Here is a 19,269-nt window from a genome sequence, read left to right on the forward strand (position 1 = left end):
AACCAATTTTGTTGCGTTGAGTCCACGGATCTTAATATCAGTTAAATTGCCTCTAGTAAGTGCCAACTGGCTTCAAACAGACTAGCATCTAAAGTAAGCTAGGAGTACTGTCTCCTAAGACATTACATAACCCAAATGTATATATGCCTAACACAAGTACTAATATCTGCCACGCGAAGGTGTTCAAGTACTGCTAGTATGAGAACACAAAAGATAGAGCTAGATAAACTAAAGTAAGACTAGATCACTAGAGTAAATGGTAAGCATCTCGGCTTCGCACAGCTTGTTACAGAAAATGCATGCTACTCCCACCAGCTAGCACACGAATGAAATGCAGGTATTTAGCTGCTGCAGAGTCGGACGAAAGCCTAGGTACCAGTAGTGTTCCTGTACAGGCTAGCTCGGTTTAACTTGGACACTTACAGAGATTCTGTATAGTAGCCGAGGTCAAAAGGGTCAGGAAACGAGAAATCGGATGCCAGCTCGTGGCAGAAGACTGGAGATGCCACTTCAGGGTGTGGGCTCTTGAAGAGCTCAAGTTTGCAGGCTTTATTCATCCATTTTGCACCGGTCAGGGACTTGAGTTTGGCATTCACATCATCCCCTGAAGAGAGACATTCACCGGCCACCACAACCACCATCTTCTCCAGCACCCGAGCTCTCTCAGCGATGAACTTGAGGAAAGTAACCTCGCTTCTGGACCCTCGGAACTCGTAGAAGAACACCTTCTTCATGGAGAGGACACATTTAATCGGACCACCTTCCTGCCAGAACTTGAGATTGACCTTTCCAGTTGTCTCATCACGTTTCTCGGACTGCAAAGGTAACCAAGGCATACATAGTTCAGGATAGCTACAACTACGAGGACATATCTTGCAGCATCAGTTATTCAGTTAGATAATCATTGAGTTGATTCACAGCTTGTGGTTATGTTAGTTGTGCGAAACTGCCAATGCACTAACTGGAGTTTCAGTGAGTTTTACCTGGACATGGAGCGTTTGAATATTGGGGAAACATCTGAGGAAGGCAGGCACCTTCTTGACAGCATTACGGACCCCGAATGGCACCTCCATGGCGAAGACCTGGACACTTGGGACAATGTTGTGTTTGGTCCCAGCCTGCAATACTCCACACAAACGGGCACTAATTCAGATCCATAACAGAGAGTCAGAGACAGTATATACTACTAGAATAGATGCATTAGAATGAATGTAGTAGTGAGGTGAGGTGCACACCAGGACGACGGTGTTGGTAATCTCCATCTCATTCTCTCTGGGCTGAAGGTATCCCAGCACGCGCAGGTTGGGTGCATGGCCAATCTGTATCCTCGAGTGCTGGCAAAGGTTGGGATTGCCCTCGGAGAGGTCACCGAACGTTGTCCACTGGAAGAGCCTCTCCAGACGAGGGGCATCCTCCACGACGATATCGTCCAAGTAGGCGCAGCCTAGCTCGACGCACCGCAGGCTGTGGCTGACGAGGCGAAGGCGCAGCCCGGTCTGGTTTGCGATGATGACGAGAATCTCCAGAGCGGGGCTTCTTTCGAGCATGAAGGCGAGGTCCCGGTCCTGCATGACATTGAAGCAGAGGCCGAGCTCCCGCAGGTTGGGGAAGCTGGCGCGGCGCGGCACGGCGCCGGTGTCGGGGAGCCTCCAGAGTCCGAGGTAGAGGCGGGTGAGGGAGGCGCAGCTGAAAATCGTTGTGGGGAGGCGCAGGTCGACCGGCCACGGACGGTTGATGAAGACGAGGTCGAGGACTCCCTTGGCGGCGAGGACGTCGAGCCATCGCGCCATCTCGCCCCGGTGCTGGTCCATGTTGGTGCAGGTGAGGTGGACGCAGCGGAAGGGCCCCGGGTGCGCCGCGAGGACGCGGGACACCGCGGCGGTGACGGCGCGGGGAGAAGGGGCGCCGGCAACGAGCGGCCCGCGCGCGCCGCAGTCCGGAAGCAGGTGGCTGTCGACGAGGGTGAGGGGCGCCGAGCGCCAGATGGGGCGCCAGCGCGAGGAGAGGGCGGCGGTGCGCGCGGCGTCCTTGACGGGGAGGCGCGAGACGATGTTGCGGAGGACCTCGTCGGGCAGGCGACTGATGCGGTCGACGCCGTCGTGGATCCACAACGCCCCGGAGAGGGGGAGTTGGGCGGCGGGGGAGACGGGCGGATCCGGGAGGGAATCGTAGACGTACATGAGGAAGAGGTTCATGCCGAGGTCCATGGTCTCGGGATCGTCAATCTGACTCATCCTGGTGCCGATGGTCACCTGCGGGTCCATGGCCATGGCCGCCGGTGGAGGGGAAGCGGGACGACGTCGAGGGTTTGGGTTTGGCATCTGGGTTGGGACTTCGGGAGCAAGGAATGGAATGGAGGCGATGCTATTTACACTATGTGAATTTGTGATCATCAGTCGGTTGCAGCGGCGAGGGTATCAGGATGGCGATTGTGAATTTGTGACGATGAGCTAGGCTAGCTGCATCCAGCTACACATTCTTCCTGCAGGTTGATCATTTCCAATTATTCCATCGCATCCATCATCAGACCATAATTCCCCTACTTCCTATACATCCAGCCACTGAATAGTCGCGCCCCCGAAGCTTTCCCCAAAGTAATTTGGGGCGCGCCGGACAAAAAACGGTTCCAGCCGCGTCCCTAAAGCCTAATTTTGTCCGACGCGTGATACGGTGTCCGGCGCCCCGAGGCTGTCCCCGTCCCACAGGGGACGCTCCGGGCACGCCGGACACAACGAAAAGCGAGGCGAGGCGACGCGGGCTTCCCACATGTCGGCGACGTGTTGCATAAACCGTTGATTCGCGCCTTTTTTCTCGTCGCTCCTTCCTTCCCGCGCCTCCCACCCCTCCGCCACCGCTGGATTTGCCGGCCGTTTGAGCGTCTGATCTCTTCTGAGGGTCGGCGCCGTCGCTGCAGCTAGCGCTCCCGCCGGTCGTTCCGCCGCCGCTTGGCCATCGCGTCCCAGAACGCGGTGTCAAATCCGCCCCACCTCCGCGCACACAAGGTGCTCGACGACTTGCCAGGTAGGTGCGATTGGCCGCTGTTCGTTGCGTCGTCTGCCTCGGCGCAATTTTAACCATTGATTTTGCTTTTAGACATGGATGGCGACGATGAGATGGCTGCCCTGCTGCTGGAGGACGAGCAAGCCTTCGACGATGACCTCCGGGAGCATTTGCTGATCATCGCGTCCCTCCAGGACATACTTGACGCCGAGGCGGAGAAGAGGAAGAGACCGCGCCGCGGAGGATCAAGGCCGGGGAGAAGGAAGTCCAAGACCCGACAGAGGATGGAGGGGCATGCCATGCTGCACAACGACTACTTCGCCGACGATGCAACACATGCCGATAACTTTCGGCGCCGGTACAGGATGAGCAAGGGGCTGTTCATGAATATCCTCCACGGCGTTCGAGAGTTCGACCCTTACTTCAAGCTCAAGCTCAACGCTGTAGGCGTTGTCGGGTTCTCGTCGATTCAGAAGTGGACCGCCGCCATGAGGATGCTTGCATACGGAGCACCTACCGATACACAGGACGACTACCTTCGCATGAGTGAGTCTACTGCTATTGAGTGCATGTACAAGTTTTGCCGAGCTATGGTGGGAAAGTTTGGCAAATACTACTTGAGAGAGCCAACTGAGGAAGAGACTGCAACGATCATGGCACAAAATGCTGCCAGAGGATTTCCTGGAATGCTTGGAAGCATCGATTGCATGCACTGGGCATGGAAGAACTGCCCGTTTGCTTGGCAAGGTATATACAAAGGGCGTCATGGATATTGCAGTGTGGTGCTTGAAGGTGTGGCAGATTATGACCTGTGGATTTGGCAATCTTTTTTTGGCATGGCGGGATCACACAATGACATCAACGTATTGCAGCCGTCTCTGGTGTTCAGCAGAGTAGTGAAAGGGCATGCTCCACCATGCAACTATGAGATCAATGGCCACGAATATACCAAAGGCTATTATCTAGCCGATGGTATATATCCAAAACGGGCCACTTTTGTCAAAACAATCTCGAATCCATCGGGTCCGAAGAATTCCCACTTTGCTACACGACAGGAGGCTTGCAGGAAGGATGTCGAGCGGGCATTTGGTGTGCTTCAAGCACAATTTGCCATTGTCCGGTACCCTGCTCTAAGCTGGTCTCACGACCAAATGTGGGAGATGATGCAGGCTTGTGTGATCATGCACAACATGATCATCGAGGATGACCGCAAGAATCATGCCAGGACACATGTTGGTCCCTATGAGTGTGAGGGCCCTCTTGCGGAGGTTGATCATGAGTTGCCTGCAGATTTTGCTGATTTCCTCGCCATGCACGCAGAGATCCGTGACAGCAATGTTCATGATCAACTTCAAGCTGATCTCGTTGAGCATTTGTGGAGGATCAAAGGAAATACCGTGGCACCTTGATCTAGCATCTAGCTCTATTTATTATATTTGTTTACTTGTTTTATTATTTGTTGTATTTTAATTTGAAAACAATCTTCGCAATCATTTTTATTCATATGCTATATTTGATCGCCGCTACTCTGATCGCGACGATTCGGCGGGAACGATCTCTTTTGAATGCAACAATTTGAATTTCTGATTGGGGGCGGCGTTTGGGGGACGCGGCTGGGGAGCGACGTCCCCCAAACGTGGCACGAACAAAACACGTCCCCCAAACGCTCAATCCGGCACGCTTTGGGGGACGCGACTGGAGATGCTCTCATTTTTAACATTCAAGACGACTGCAACAAAATATATACAGTATCAACAACAGCTAATTCACTAGGAACAGGGCACTGTCATTGCTGTCCTCGACATTTTTCAGTTCATCTGAAATTATACATACCCAAAATCGTGGCAACCTCAGTTGATGGCATAGTCCTGAAATACATATCTGTGAATAGTACATGTACACATTTGGATAAATTGATACATGGTAAATCCCTGACAGATTACATTGCAGTGAACTAACAAACAATGAACTAGAGCCAGGGGTTGATCTCAGCTTCTACCCATTTACTCTTGTCCAGGAAGGCCAGGTAAGTGCCACTTGCACATAAGCCCAGCCATACCAGCTATCACAAAGTGAGAACCAAGAAACTCTCCATTTCCTCTTGAACAAGAAGGTGCAGAAGACTATCCAGATACCCATTATACATCCAGAACCCATGGCCTGGAAAAATGAAACCGCGTCACTTATATCGTCATAATGTTCGCGAGTAGCTGGAATTGGCTCGGGTTGCGAACATTTCCTCGCGAGAGGAGGACCACAAAGGCCTGGGTTGCCAACGTAGATATATTCTGGGTCTTCGAGTGTTTGCAACTGATTTCCGGATGGTATCCGTCCTGTCAAATTGTTGTAGGACAGGTTCAAGCGGCTCAATGATGTGAGATCCGATAAGCTTAAAGGGATTTCACCAGACAACCCATTGTGTGATAGGTCCAGTGACTCAACTTGCATTAAGGCGCCAATATTCTCAGGAATTTTTCCACCCAAGGTATTCCGTGATAAATTCAGATTCTTCAGTGCGACAAGACTGCCAATCTCTTCAGGAATATCTCCCATCAAATTGTTACAAGACAAGTCTAAGTTCACCATATATATAATTTCTTCTGCATAAAATCGCTCTTGGCCCTTAGTGACTACCGTGTAGTTAGCGCCACTCTCAAAGTATTGTCTTACAATGCTATCATTTCTCACAAGCATCATACCTGTGAAGTTAACAATGGATCTCGGCACACTCCCTGATAGGGTGTTGTAGGACAGGTCCAAATATTGAAGATTAACTAGCTTTGTAAGTTCCACCGGAATATGACCAGAAAACATATTGTTTCTCAGCCGTAAAAATTGCAAAGAAGTTAGCTTATTCCCAACCCATGCTGGCAACTCACCGAAGAACTGATTATTTGTGAGATCAAGAAAGACAAGCTGTTGGAAGTTTTGGAGCAAGGAAGGAAATTCACCGGACAAGTTGTTATCCCTTAAATTCAGAACACTCAGGGGTCTTACGTTTGCTGCTGCGGACGTGTTAAGTGAGCAATCAGGAATTGACCCAGATAGGTTATTTCTTGATATATCTATAAAATGTAGATCTATCAATTTGCAGAAAGATGATGGAATAACACCGGATATAGAGTTGTCAAACAGAGCAAGTGAACGGAGACGCAATGCTCCAAAGTATAGCGGTAATGGCCCACATAAATTGTTTTTACTGAGATCCAAATAAAGAAGATTGGTGGGAAGCTTAGGTATTGGACCAGTGAAATTGTTTGAACTGAGATCCATGTGAGTTGCTCTCATGAATTCCATTGTAGATGGTAAAAAACCGCTCAGTCGGTTATTGGAGCTATACAAACTATTCACCGAAGAAAAAGTTATCCAGAACCAATCCGGCACCATGTCGGATATGCTGGTGTTTGATATGTCAAGATCTATTAGACTTCTTTGGTATCGAAGCCACATTGGAAACTTAGGCCCGAGAAGGCATGACCCAAGATCAGCCCCTGTTAGACTGAATGGAGGTACCCAAGTCGAATTTACTATGATGGCTATGGAATTATAACCCAAGAACAATTTTTCCAATCTTAATAAGCCCGACAAATGACCATCATGTATAACACCATGTAAACTGTTGACAACTAGATTTAAGGAAGTTAACTTCGTGAGATTTCCTATCCAAAGTGGCACAACACCGATGAGCTTGTTTATTGATAGGTCAAGGCTAGTCAAATTTCTTGGAGGTTCTAGCATGGTTGGCATGCTTCCGGTCAAATTGCAATAAGGTAGGCACAAAGTTCGCAATTTATTCCATGAACACCTAGGTAAACGATGAAATAGTTCTGTTATGCTTCCGCCGATGTTGTTAAAACCCAGAAGCAACTCTTCCAAGTTACACAAATTCTGCATATTCGATGGTATCATGCCCCCGAGGTTATTGAAAGACAAATCAATCTTGACCACAGATGTCATGTTCCCTATTTCATTAGGAAATGGTCCGCTAAACTCATTGTGCGAGATATCAAGATGCCTCAGGCTAGTCAATTCCCAGAACCAGTTGGGTGTGATAGGCTTACGGAATTGGTTGACAGAAATGTCGAGGGTTTCAATAGATGTAAGATTCAAATGGAGAATAGAATCAGGGCTGCTATTAAGCTGGCACCTGAAAAGACGAAGGAATTTTAGGGAGGGGAGCATGTTCACCACTGGAACCCAGTTTTGAATGGCACTGAGGTTCACGCCGCTCATGTCTAGATGCTCGAGGCAAGATAACCTTGACAACCAGGTGATATCAGTGGAGTATATGTAGTTGCTACTGTCAATGGAATCAAGAATGAAGTAGCGCAGGTTGGAGAGGTTACCGAGCTGCGGTGGTATCATCCCGCTGAAGTAGGACATGGATAGATCGAGATGTTCCAAGTGGCGGAGAGAACCAAAGAACTCCGGTATTTGTGCCCCTCCAAAATCGTTGCAGCTGAGGTTGAGATGCTGCAGGTGATGCAGATCAACCAGCGAGGAGCTTATGATTCCTCCTAGCACCAATTTACTACCAAAGTTGTTGCTGCAATCGGGGCTATGGAGATCAAGCTCGACGACATGCCCGGTGCTATTGCTGCATCGCACGCCCTTCCATCGGCAGCAGTCCCCGCCGTTCCATGACGATAAGAGGTTTGAAGGATCGGAAAGACCTGCTCTCAAGGCGAGAAGGGCGATCCTCTCATCGGCAATGCAACCGGTGGTCGTTTCCTTGGGTGCCTCAGTGTAGCTCTTTGCTTGAGTGAACAAGAGCAGGGCTATTGTTATGTGGATGCAGGAGATAAGCTGGAGCATGTCCATGGTAGCTTCTGCGATTGCTATATGCTGTAGTTGGTAATTGGTATAGACCTAACTTTGCTGCATGCTATATATATTCAGAGGATAGAACATGTGTCCGCTGCATTAGAAGCCTTCATATGGTGATAAGGTTGGATGTTCATCTATCTAGCATATTGCCATATGGCACCGGCTGCAAAGCTCACGGTTTTTTTTATCCTAGCTTCAAGTGACATGTAGTTACCAAGTTGATGCATGGTGCCACTGCTTGTCCACTGTCCCCTGTCAGTTTCTACTTGTCAGCCTCGGTCAGTTCACTGGGATCGGGACATCAATCGCAAAAATTATTAAGCCGTCTGGTCCTTTAATTGTGGTGTGCCGGCCGGACATCAATCGCAAAAATTGTTAAGCCGATTGATTTGAGGAGTTAAGCACAGCGGCAAATTTTAAGACGCCTCCACGATTTTGGATCTACTCAAACGTGGTGAACATATTACCTTTTTTATTTGGGTAGTTTTATCGAAAGGAGAAAATGCATTCGATAAAGCATCATCTGTTTTTTTCACAAAGGAAGTTAAGACCCTGGCATCAGTATCGCAGCGATGCATATGATCTTTCTTATTTTATTTATTCAACAAAGACATGCAAAAACCTTACAACAACCATATAAACTGATGCCGCCAAACAAGGTGACAATATCACCAACTAGCACACCAATAGAGGACAAACAGGGCCTAGTTCCCCTGCCATAGAAACCATTACCAACATTCAGTCAAAATTATAGAGCGCACGTCGCTCCTGCTATCTTCCTCCAACCCATCGGTGTATAACGAAGTAAAGCCCCTCGACAAGCTAGCCACAGACACCACCATTGTGCCAATAAGCACCACCGTCCTGCGCGCGGTCACCTACACACGTGCGGTCCCGCCGAGACACCCCAGCACCATGCCACCAAGTCCAGCCAGCCAACTCAGCTTGAAGCCTCTAGATGATCTGAGCTACCCCGCAACGCAGCGGCAGAATATAGCCCCTGCTGCCACTGTTGGCTGCCCGGTCTTTGCCCAGCAGCCTCCTCCGGTGGCGGCGAGGGAGGTGAAGAGGGGTGCTGGAGGCTAGTGTTGGCAAGGAACAATATCATATGATGTTATGAGGGCTTTAGCATTGCGTAGGATTTTCTGGCGTAGATGACAAATGACATTGGTGTAGCAGCAAGATTCGTTCCAAGCCGCCTAGATAGTATTGGAAAAAGTGACGGCCCATGATTTTGAATGTGTATTTTCAAAATTTCAAAGAGGTACGGAATTTTGATGGTTTAAGTCCACTCTTGGCACATATATAATTCATTACAACATCATATACTTCAAATTATTTAATATATAAAAAAGATATGACACAATATGAGCATAAATATAATATATATATTCGTGTTATTAATAACTTGAAGGAAGGGAATTGAAGTTGTTCTCAATGACCGAGTACCTCAACGATTGGAGATTGAAGAAACGGGAGGGAGCAAGCTGCCAGCACGACATCAATGCAGGTCTGTACCACCGACCGAAGGAGAGAAAACGAGAAGGGAAGGCAGGCTCGGCGCCTCGGTGGTTTGTCCGAACGGCAGTGCGGTAGTCCGGTGGATCGCTGCCCGCGGATCGCCGAGGGGGGGTGGGATGAGACCAGATCAGCGTTGATGGACCAAATCTAGGGTTTTCTGATCTCTTGTGTTGGAGGAATTGGTGACTGGCCGATTCGAAAGTTGCGATGGAGCATGGAGATGGATTTGGGCCTAAGTAGGCCATTTTAGGAGGGCCGGGATAAAAGGGCGTAGCTTTTGCGCTGAATCCCCTGTCTCCTCCTCTTCTCATTTCATGTTTTCATATACGTGTGTGTTACATACTTTGTATACCTAATTTTGGTCAGAAGATTTGGGTTGAATTGAAGTGGGCCCGCCCCTTTCCACCGCTCACTTGCCGTTTGAAAAAAAACGAGTTTGGACAAGTATCAATGAATGGATTGGTCTCATTGATATCAACCTAAAAAGGTGGCATGAAGTTAACCGTTCATGAGTGTGGTGGACGTTTTTTATGCAAGAGAATGGTCAATCAAGATGAGTGATGGCTTTTCTAGCTATGCTTCTGTCTTGGAAAGTTTGGAAGGAGAGAAGCGCTCGTGTTTTTCGAAATCATTCCTTCACCATTGCTATAGTTCTTGGTCTTTGGCCGGGGCAAAAGCTTTGAGAGAGTAGGTATCATTATTTGATCTTGGCTTCTTAGAGCATCTCCAGTCGCGTTCCCCAAATCGTCCCCCAAACCGCGCCGGATCGAGCGTTTGGGGGACGTGTTTCGTTCGTGCCGCGTTTGGGGGACGTCGCTCCCCAGCCGCGTCCCCCAAACGCCGCCCCCAAACATTTAAAATAATTTTTCTTGGCATTTTTATTTCAATTTCCACAAACTAATACATAATTGGGAACGTGGTTTACACGAAGACATAGTTTGGAACATGGTTTTCCACAAACTAATACATAGTTTGAACCATGGTGGACACAAATATAAAATATTGCAAAGAAACTAAACCTAACTAGGCCGTGCATCGAAGGTTTCCTGTGTTCGCTGCTAAGAAAGAACACTCGAGGGCACACCCAGTCACCTAAACCTGGAAAATCCAGCCGGAGGATGGTGCCCTTGTTGGTTCTACCGATGAGGCGAACAGGCGAAACCTTCGTGCACGTATTCGCTGCGAAGAAACAACACTCGGTCGTCCTCCTCGTCGGTGCTGTCGTCGTGGGAGTCCCTGTCGCCGTGGTAGTCCCGGAGGCAGCGCCTCTCGTCGAAGACCTTGACGCTCATGTCCCTGTTGCCGAAGTAGGAGAACACGAGGATGAAGCCGGCTTCGAGGCTGTGGTGGCGCGCGAACTTCTCCCGGCCGATGTTGAGGTACATCTTGCGGCGCGCGTCGTAGATCGCCTTGACGATCCACCGGCGGTAGCCGCACGAATGCTCCCGCGGATGCATCGTGCGCGGGCGTACGCCGCCGACGTACTCGGCGAAGGAGTCCGGCAGCCTCTCGGATGCCGCGCGGGTCGCCCTTGAGGACGTGGACGAACTCGAACAGGACGTCCGGCTCCACGTCCATCTCCGACGATGAAGACGACGGCGTGGGAGGCGACGGCGAGCGTTCAGCTATGCCGCGGCCACGACCACGACCACGGCCGCGGCCGCGAGGTCGGCCTCCGCCTCTACCAGACATAGCGTCGAGTCTTGTTGAGAGATGGTGGCGGCTAGGGTTTGGGAGAGAGGCGCTAGGGTTTGTGTGTGAGAGGGACGATGAGAGGCGCCCCTTTTTATAGGCCGGAGGGAGGCGGAGGAGCGGTGGCGCTCATTAACGCCGGCATGCAGAGCTAGGCGCGACGGGACGCGTCGCTGCGCCCTTGATACGTCTCCGACGTATCGATAATTTCTTATGTTCTATGCCATATTATTGATGATACCTACATGTTTTATGCACACTTTATGTCATATTCGTGCATTTTCTGGAACTAACCTATTAACAAGATGCCGAAGTGCCGATTCTGTCGTTTTCTGCCGTTTTTGGTTTCAGAAATCCTAGTAAGGAAATATTCTCGGAATTGGACGAAATCAAAGCCCGGGGGCCTATTTTCTCACGAAGCTTCCGGAAGTCCGAAGGAGAGACGAAGAGGGGCCACGGAGGGGCCACACTATAGGGCGGCGCGGCCCCCTTGGCCGCGCGGCCCCGTGGTGTGGGGCCCCCGTGCCGCCTCTTGACCTGCCCTTCCGCCTATAAAAAGTCTCCGTGACGAACCCCCCGTACCGAGAGCCACGATACGGAAAACCTTCCAGAGACGCCGCCGCCGCCGATCCCATCTCGGGGGATCCAGGAGATCGCCTCCGGCACCCTGCCGGAGAGGGGAATCATCTCCCGGAGGACTCTACACCGCCATGGTCGCCTCCGGAGTGATGAGTGAGTAGTTCACCCCTGGACTATGGGTCCATAGCAGTAGCTAGATGGTTGTCTTCTCCTCATTGTGCTTCATTGTTGGATCTTGTGAGCTGCCTAACATGATCAAGATCATCTATCCGTAATTCTATATGTTGTGTTTGTCGGGATCCGATGGATAGAGAATACCATGTCATGTTAATTATCAAGTTATTACATATGTGTTGTTTATGATCTTGCATGCTCTCCGTTACTAGTAGAGGCTCGGCCAAGTTTTTACTTTTAACTCCAAGAGGGAGTATTTATGCTCGATAGTGGGTTCATGCCCGCATTGACACCTGGGACAGTGATGAAAAGTTCTAAGGTTGTGTTGTGCTTGTTGCCACTAGGGATAAAACATTGGCGCTATGTCCGAGGATGTAGTTGTTGATTACATTACGCACCATACTTAATGCAATTGTCCGTTGTTAGCAACTTAATACTTGGAGGGGTTCGGATGATAACCCGAAGGTGGACTTTTTAGGCATAGATGCGGTTGGATGGCGGTCTATGTACTTTGTCGTAATGCCCAATTAAATCTCACTATACTTATCATGTCATGTATGTGCATTGTTATGCCCTCTCTATTTGTCAATTGCCCGACTGTAATTTGTTCACCCAACATGCTTTTATCTTATGGGAGAGACACCTCTAGTGAACTGTGGACCCCGGTCCATTCTTTAATACTGAAATACAAATCTGCTGCAATACTTGTTTTTACTATTTTCTCTGCAAACAATCATCTTCCACACAATACGGTTAATCCTTTGTTACAGCAAGCCGGTGAGATTGACAATCTCACTGTTTCGTTGGGGCAAAGTACTTTGGTTGTGTTGTGCAGGTTCCACGTTGGCGCCGGAATCTCTGGTGTTGCGCCGCACTACATCCCGCCGCCATAAACCTTCAACGTGCTTCTTGGCTCCTCCTGGTTCGATAAACCTTGGTTTCTTTCTGAGGGAAAACTTGCTGCTGTGCGCATCATACCTTCCTCTTGGGGTTGCCCAACGAACGTGTGAAATACACGCCATCAAACTCTTTTTCTGGCGCCGTTGCCGGGGAGATCAAGACACGCTGCAAGGGGAGTCTCCACTTCTCAATCTCTTTACTTTGTTTTTGTCTTGATTTATTTTATTTACTACTTTGTTTGCTGCATTATATTAAAACACAAAAAAATTAGTTGCTAGTTTTACTTTATTTACTGTCTTGTTTGCTATATCAAAAACACAAAAAAATTAGTTTACTTGCATTTACTTTATCTAGTTTGCTTTATTTACTGTCTTGCACTCTATATTAAAAATACAAAAAAAATTAGTTACTTTTGTTACCATGTCTAGCTCTGAACTTGTTACTTCTTCGCCTGAAGAATTAGTCTTCACTTTTAAACAAGGGGATGAGGAGAGTTTTAAGGATGCTTGGTCTAGAATTTTTACTTCTTATCGTAAAACCGAACCTCAAATGACTCTAAGTTTGCTCCTTAGTAATTTTTATTTTGGTCTTATGATTCGCTATAGATATGCCTTGGATGCTCTAGTGGGAGGAGATTTCCTCCATTGTAATGGGGATCAAGCTTTTAATGCCATAAAGAAGTTGGTTGCATCACATGATTCATCTAATAATTTTGATTCAGCCCTTATCAGCATTCATAATAGATTAAATACTCTTGAGACAAGTGCATCTCGCTTAAATGAAAACTATGGATACATTCGTAACCGTCTTGATCAAGTTTTAGTGAACTCTGAACCTTCATTGTGGAAACCTACTATTAAAATTGTCATAGGTAACCAAACTCTTCGTGCTAATTGTGATATTATGACTGAATTTTGCCTAATGCCTAAGGGGATTCATAAATCTTTGAAACTTTGGGAATTCACTGAAGGGGGAGAAGGAATAACTCTTATTGATAACTCTGTTATAATTCCAAAAGGGATAGCTGCGGGTGTGCATACAACCATTCTTGGGATAACAATATCCGTTGATTACCTTGTAATTGAATGCGCAGGAACAGGACAAATCACACTCGAAAGATCCCTGCTGAAATTATTGGGAGCAGTCATAGACGTGAGAGAAGGCACCATAAAATTCACCTCTACACCCGGGGGTAGTCATATATTCCCTAAGCCAAAGAGTAAGGATAAGAAAGGTAAGGGTAAAGCCCAAGGTAATGTCAATGCTTCACCCCGCGATAATACTTGAGTTACACTTTCTGCGCCTAGCTGAAAGGCGTTAAAGAAAAGCGCTTATGGGAGACAACCCATGTTTTTACTACAGTATTTTTGTTTTATATTTGTGTCTTGGAAGTTGTTTACTACTGTAGCAACCTCTCCTTATCTTAGTTTTATGTTTTGTTGTGCCAAGTAAAGTCTTTGATAGAAAAGTAAGTACTAGATTTGGATTACTGCGCAGTTCCAGATTTCTTTGCTGTCACGAATCTGGGTCTATCTCCCTGTAGGTAGCTCAGAAAATTACGCCAATTTACGAGCATGATCCTCAGATATGTGCGCAACTTTCATTCAATTTGAGCATTTTCGTTTGAGCAAGTCTGGTGGCCTAATAAAATCCATCTTTACGGACTGTTCTGTTTTGACAGATTCTGTCTTTTATTTCGCATTGCCTCTTTTGCTATGTTGGATGAATTTCTTTGATCCATTAATGTCCAGTAGCTTTATGCAATGTCCAGAAGTGTTAAGAATGATTGTGTCACCACTGAACATGTGAATTTTTATTATGCACTAACCCTCTAATGAGTTGTTTCGAGTTTGGTGTGGAGGAAGTTTTCAAGGATCAAGAGAGGAGTATGATGCAATATGATTAAGGAGAGTGAAAGCTCTAAGCTTGGGGATGCCCCGGTGGTTCACCCCTGCATATATTAAGAAGACTCAAGCGTCTAAGCTTGGGGATGCCCAAGGCATCCCCTTCTTCATCGACAACATTATCGGGTTCCTCCCCTGAAACTATATTTTTATTCCGTCACATCTTATGTACTTTGCTTGGAGCGTCGGTTTGTTTTTGTTTTTTGTTTTGTTTGAATAAAATGGATCCTAGCATTCACTTTATGGGAGAGAGACACGCTCCGCTGTTGCATATGGACAAATATGTCCTTAGGCTCTACTCATAGTATTCATGGCGAAGTTTCTTCTTCGTTAAATTGTTATATGGTTGGAATTGGAAAATGCTACATGTAGTAAATTGCTATAATGTCTTGGATAATTTGATACTTGGAAATTGTTGTGCTCATGTTTAAGCTCTTGCATCATATACTTTGCACCCATTAATGAAGAAACACTTAGAGCTTGCTAATTTTGTTTTGCATATTTGGTTTCTCTAGAGTCTAGATAACACCTAGTATTGAGTTTTGAACAACAAGGAAGACGGTATGGAGTCTTATAATGTTTACCATATGTCTTTTATGTGAGTTTTGCTGTACCGTTCATCCTTGTGTTTGTTTCAAATAACCTTGCTAGCCTAAACCTTGTATCGAGAGGGAATACTTCTCATGCATCCAAAATACTTGAGCCAACCACTATGCCATTTGTGTCCACCATACCTACCTACTACATGGTATTTATCCGCCATTCCAAAGTAAATTGCTTGAGTGCTACCTTTAAAATTCCATCATTCACCTTTGCAATATATAGCTCATGGGACAAATAGCTTAAAAACTATTGTAGTATTGAATATGTACTTATGCACTTTATCTCTTATTAAGTTGCTTGTTGAGCGGTAACCATGTTTACGGGGACGCCATCAACTATTCTTTGTTGGATATCATGTGAGTTGCTATGCATGTCCGTCTTGTCCGAAGCAAGAGAGATCTACCACCTTCATGGTTGGAGCATGCATATTGTTAGAGAAGAACTTTGGGCCGCTAACTAAAGCCATGATTCATGGTGGAAGTTTCAGTTTGGACATATATCCTCAATCTCATATGAGAATAATAATTGTTGCCACATGCTTATGCATTAAAGAGGAGTCCATTATCTGTTGTCCATGTTGTCCCGGTATGGATGTCTAAGTTGAGAATAATCAAAAGCGAGAAATCCAAAATGCGAGCTTTCTCCTTAGACCTTTGTACAGGCGGCATGGAGGTACCCCATTGTGACACTTGGTTAAAACAAGTGCATTGCAAAGATCCGGTAGTCCAAGTTAATTAGGACAAGGTGCGGGCACTATTAGTATACTATGCATGAGACTTGCAACTTGTAAGATATAACTTTCATAACTCATATGCTTTATTACTACCGTTGACAAAATTGTTTCATGTTTTCAAAATAAAAGCTCTAGCACAAATATAGCAATCGATGCTTTCCTCTTTGAAGGACCATTCTCTTTACTTTTATGTTGAGTCAGTTTACCTATCTCTCTCCACCTCAAGAAGCAAACACTTGTGTGAACCGTGCATTGATTCCTACATACTTGCATATTGTACTTGTTATATTACTCTATGTTGACAATTATCCATGAGATATACATGTTACAAGTTGAAAGCAACCGCTGAAACTTAATCTTCCTTTGTGTTACTTCAATACCTTTACTTTGATTTATTGCTTTATGAGTTAACTCTTATGCAAGACTTATTAATACTTGTCTTGAAGTACTATTCATGAAAAGTCTTTGCTTTATGATTCACTTGTTTACTCATGTCATCACCATTGTTTTGATCGCTGCATCCACTACATATGTTTACAAATAGTATGATCAAGGTTATGATTGCATATCACTTCAGAAATTATCTTTGTTATCGTTTTACTCGCTCGGGACGAGCAGTAACTAAGCTTGGGGATGCTTGATACGTCTCCGACGTATCGATAATTTCTTATGTTCTATGCCATATTATTGATGATACCTACATGTTTTATGCACACTTTATGTCATATTCGTGCATTTTCTGGAACTAACCTATTAACAAGATGCCGAAGTGCCAGTTGCTGTTTTCTGCTGTTTTTGGTTTCAGAAATCCTAGTAAGGAAATATTCTCGGAATTGGACGAAATCAAAGCCCAGGGGCCTATTTTCTCACGAAGCTTCCAGAAGTCCGAAGGAGAGACGAAAAGGGGCCACGGAGGGGCCACACTATAGGGCGGCGCGGCCCCCCCTTGGCCGCGCGGCCCTGTGGTGTGGGGCCCCGTGCCGCCTCTTGACCTGCCCTTCCGCCTATAAAAAGTCTCCGTGACGAAACCCCCAGTACCGAGAGCCACGATACGGAAAACCTTCCAGAGACGCCGCCGCCGCCGATCCCATCTCGGGGGATCCAGGAGATCGCCTCCGGCACCCTGCCGGAGAGGGGAATCATCTCCCGGAGGACTCTACACCGCCATGGTCGCCGAGTAGTTCACCCCTGGACTATGGGTCCATAGCAGTAGCTAGATGGTTGTCTTCTCCTCATTGTGCTTCATTGTTGGATCTTGTGAGCTGCCTAACATGATCAAGATCATCTATCTGTAATTCTATATGTTGTGTTTGTCGGGATCCGATGGATAGAAAATACCATGTCATGTTAATTATCAAGTTATTACATATGTGTTGTTTATGATCTTGCATGCTCTCCGTTACTAGTAGAGGCTCTGGCCAAGTTTTTACTTTTAACTCCAAGAGGGAGTATTTATGCTCGATAGTGGGTTCATGCCTGCATTGACACCGGGACGAGTGACGAAAGTTCTAAGGTTGTGTTGTGCTTGTTGCCACTAGGGATAAAACATTGGCGCTATGTCCGAGGATGTAGTTGTTGATTACATTACGCACCATACTTAATGCAATTGTACTGTTGTTAGCAACTTAATACCGGAGGGGTTCGGATGATAACCTGAAGGTGGACTTTTTAGGCATAGATGCGGTTGGATGGCGGTCTATGTACTTTGTCGTAATGCCCAATTAAATCTCACTATACTTATCATGTCATGTATGTGCATTGTTATGCCCTCTCTATTTGTCAATTGCCCGACTGTAATTTGTTCACCCAACATGCTTTTATCTTATGGGAGAGACACCTCTAGTGAACTGTGGACCCCGGTCCATTCTTTAATACTGAAATACAAATCTGCTGCAATACTTGTTTTTACTATTTTCTCTGCAAACAATCATCTTCCACACAATACGGTTAATCCTTTGTTACAGCAAGCCGGTGAGATTGACAACCTCACTCGTTTCGTTGGGGCAAAGTACTTTGGTTGTGTTGTGCAGGTTCCACGTTGGCGCCGGAATCTCCGGTGTTGCGCCGCACTACATCCCGCCGCCATCAACCTTCAACGTGCTTCTTGGCTCCTCCTGGTTCGATAAACCTTGGTTTCTTTCTGAGGGAAAACTTGCTGCTGTGCGCATCATACCTTCCTCTTGGGGTTGCCCAACGAACGTGTGAAATACACGCCATCAGCCCTCTGCGGGAACTGCACCATCGCTGCGTGCCAATAACTTCCGTCGCGAGGTAGGCGACGGTTAGGTTTAAATTAATTGTGCCGCTGACGGGTCGGCCCCGCCACTCCCCGCCTTGCTTTTCGTTGTGTCTGGCGTCCCGGTGCGTCCCCTGTGGGACGGGGACGGGCTCGGGGCGCCGGACACCGTATAGGGGCGCGCCGGACAAAAAAGGGCTTTGGTGGACGCGGCTGGAACGCATTTTCTGTCCGGCGCGCCCCAAATCCCTTTGGGGGACGCTTTGGGGGACGCGGCTGGAGATGCTCTTACCTCGATTGGTTCGGTTTGTAACACTCTTAATTTTTTCTCTATTAATGAACATGGCAAAAAAAATAGCCACATAAAAAAATGTCAAGCACACGTACCATGTTGATATGTCGCTTGCAACAGAGAACAAGCACTAAACATAATGAACTAGGTGGCCGTCGTGGAGCTGAGTTGAGGCCTGTGGCTACGATGGACGGAGCTCAGCTTCCAAATTCAATCAAGGGTCTACGCTCTCAAGGTCGCATCTTTACTGTGTGGGCTATGGCTATTGGTAAGTGACCAAGCTTTTTTCAAAACACACTCACGTCCTACCCATGCTCCCTAGCTTTCTCAACATGCACAGAAGTTGATACTGTACCTTCACCGTCGACGAGAATGGAAGCGGAGGGGCCTCGTTCAGGAGCAGCTTGGTGAAATAAACACATTGCACATATTCCTGGTGCCTCCCATTGCTACACCTACGTGTATCAAGTTTCAACTTCAGACTGGCCGGAGCAACTCTCACTCGATCACACGGTGCACGTACCATATCGACTCCTCTCTAGTGTGCCAGCTCTGGGAGATACGTATTTATCAGTAGAAAATGGGCGATCGATGCCGTAAAGTAATTTGTGTTGTCCTTGGACACGTGTTCATCACATCTTTGCGTAGTACTTTGTAGCTGGGAAAGTTATTTCAGTGCGCAGTTGAATAGCGCACTTTGCACATTTTGGCTCCAGATGTTTTACTGGGTTTACTCCGAAAGATATGCCTGGTAGATTTGAACTTCTGAATATATACACCAGTCGTGTAGTTGGAATATATAGGCAAC

At 47.0% G+C, this 19,269-nt stretch overlaps 2 protein-coding genes across 2 annotated transcripts; both read right to left on the reverse strand.

Annotated features, from left to right (window-relative positions):
• Positions 1-268: 268 nt before the first annotated feature.
• Positions 269-1,588, reverse strand: LOC124668281. The gene is made up of 3 exons (XM_047205451.1): positions 1,236-1,588; positions 984-1,118; positions 269-815 (listed from the first exon to the last, which is right to left on the reverse strand). Exons 1-3 carry the CDS (start codon positions 1,569-1,571, stop codon positions 420-422), a joined length of 867 nt encoding a protein of 288 aa, XP_047061407.1. The 5' UTR covers positions 1,572-1,588; the 3' UTR covers positions 269-419.
• A 3,407-nt stretch (positions 1,589-4,995) lies between these two features.
• On the reverse strand, positions 4,996-7,821 carry LOC124663553 (receptor-like protein EIX2). The gene has a single exon (XM_047201242.1). The coding sequence runs from the start codon at positions 7,819-7,821 to the stop codon at positions 4,996-4,998; it is 2,826 nt and encodes a 941-aa protein (XP_047057198.1).
• Positions 7,822-19,269: the final 11,448 nt, after the last annotated feature.

This window comes from Lolium rigidum, chromosome 6, assembly GCF_022539505.1.
Source record: "Lolium rigidum isolate FL_2022 chromosome 6, APGP_CSIRO_Lrig_0.1, whole genome shotgun sequence".
Taxonomy (NCBI): domain Eukaryota; kingdom Viridiplantae; phylum Streptophyta; class Magnoliopsida; order Poales; family Poaceae; genus Lolium; species Lolium rigidum.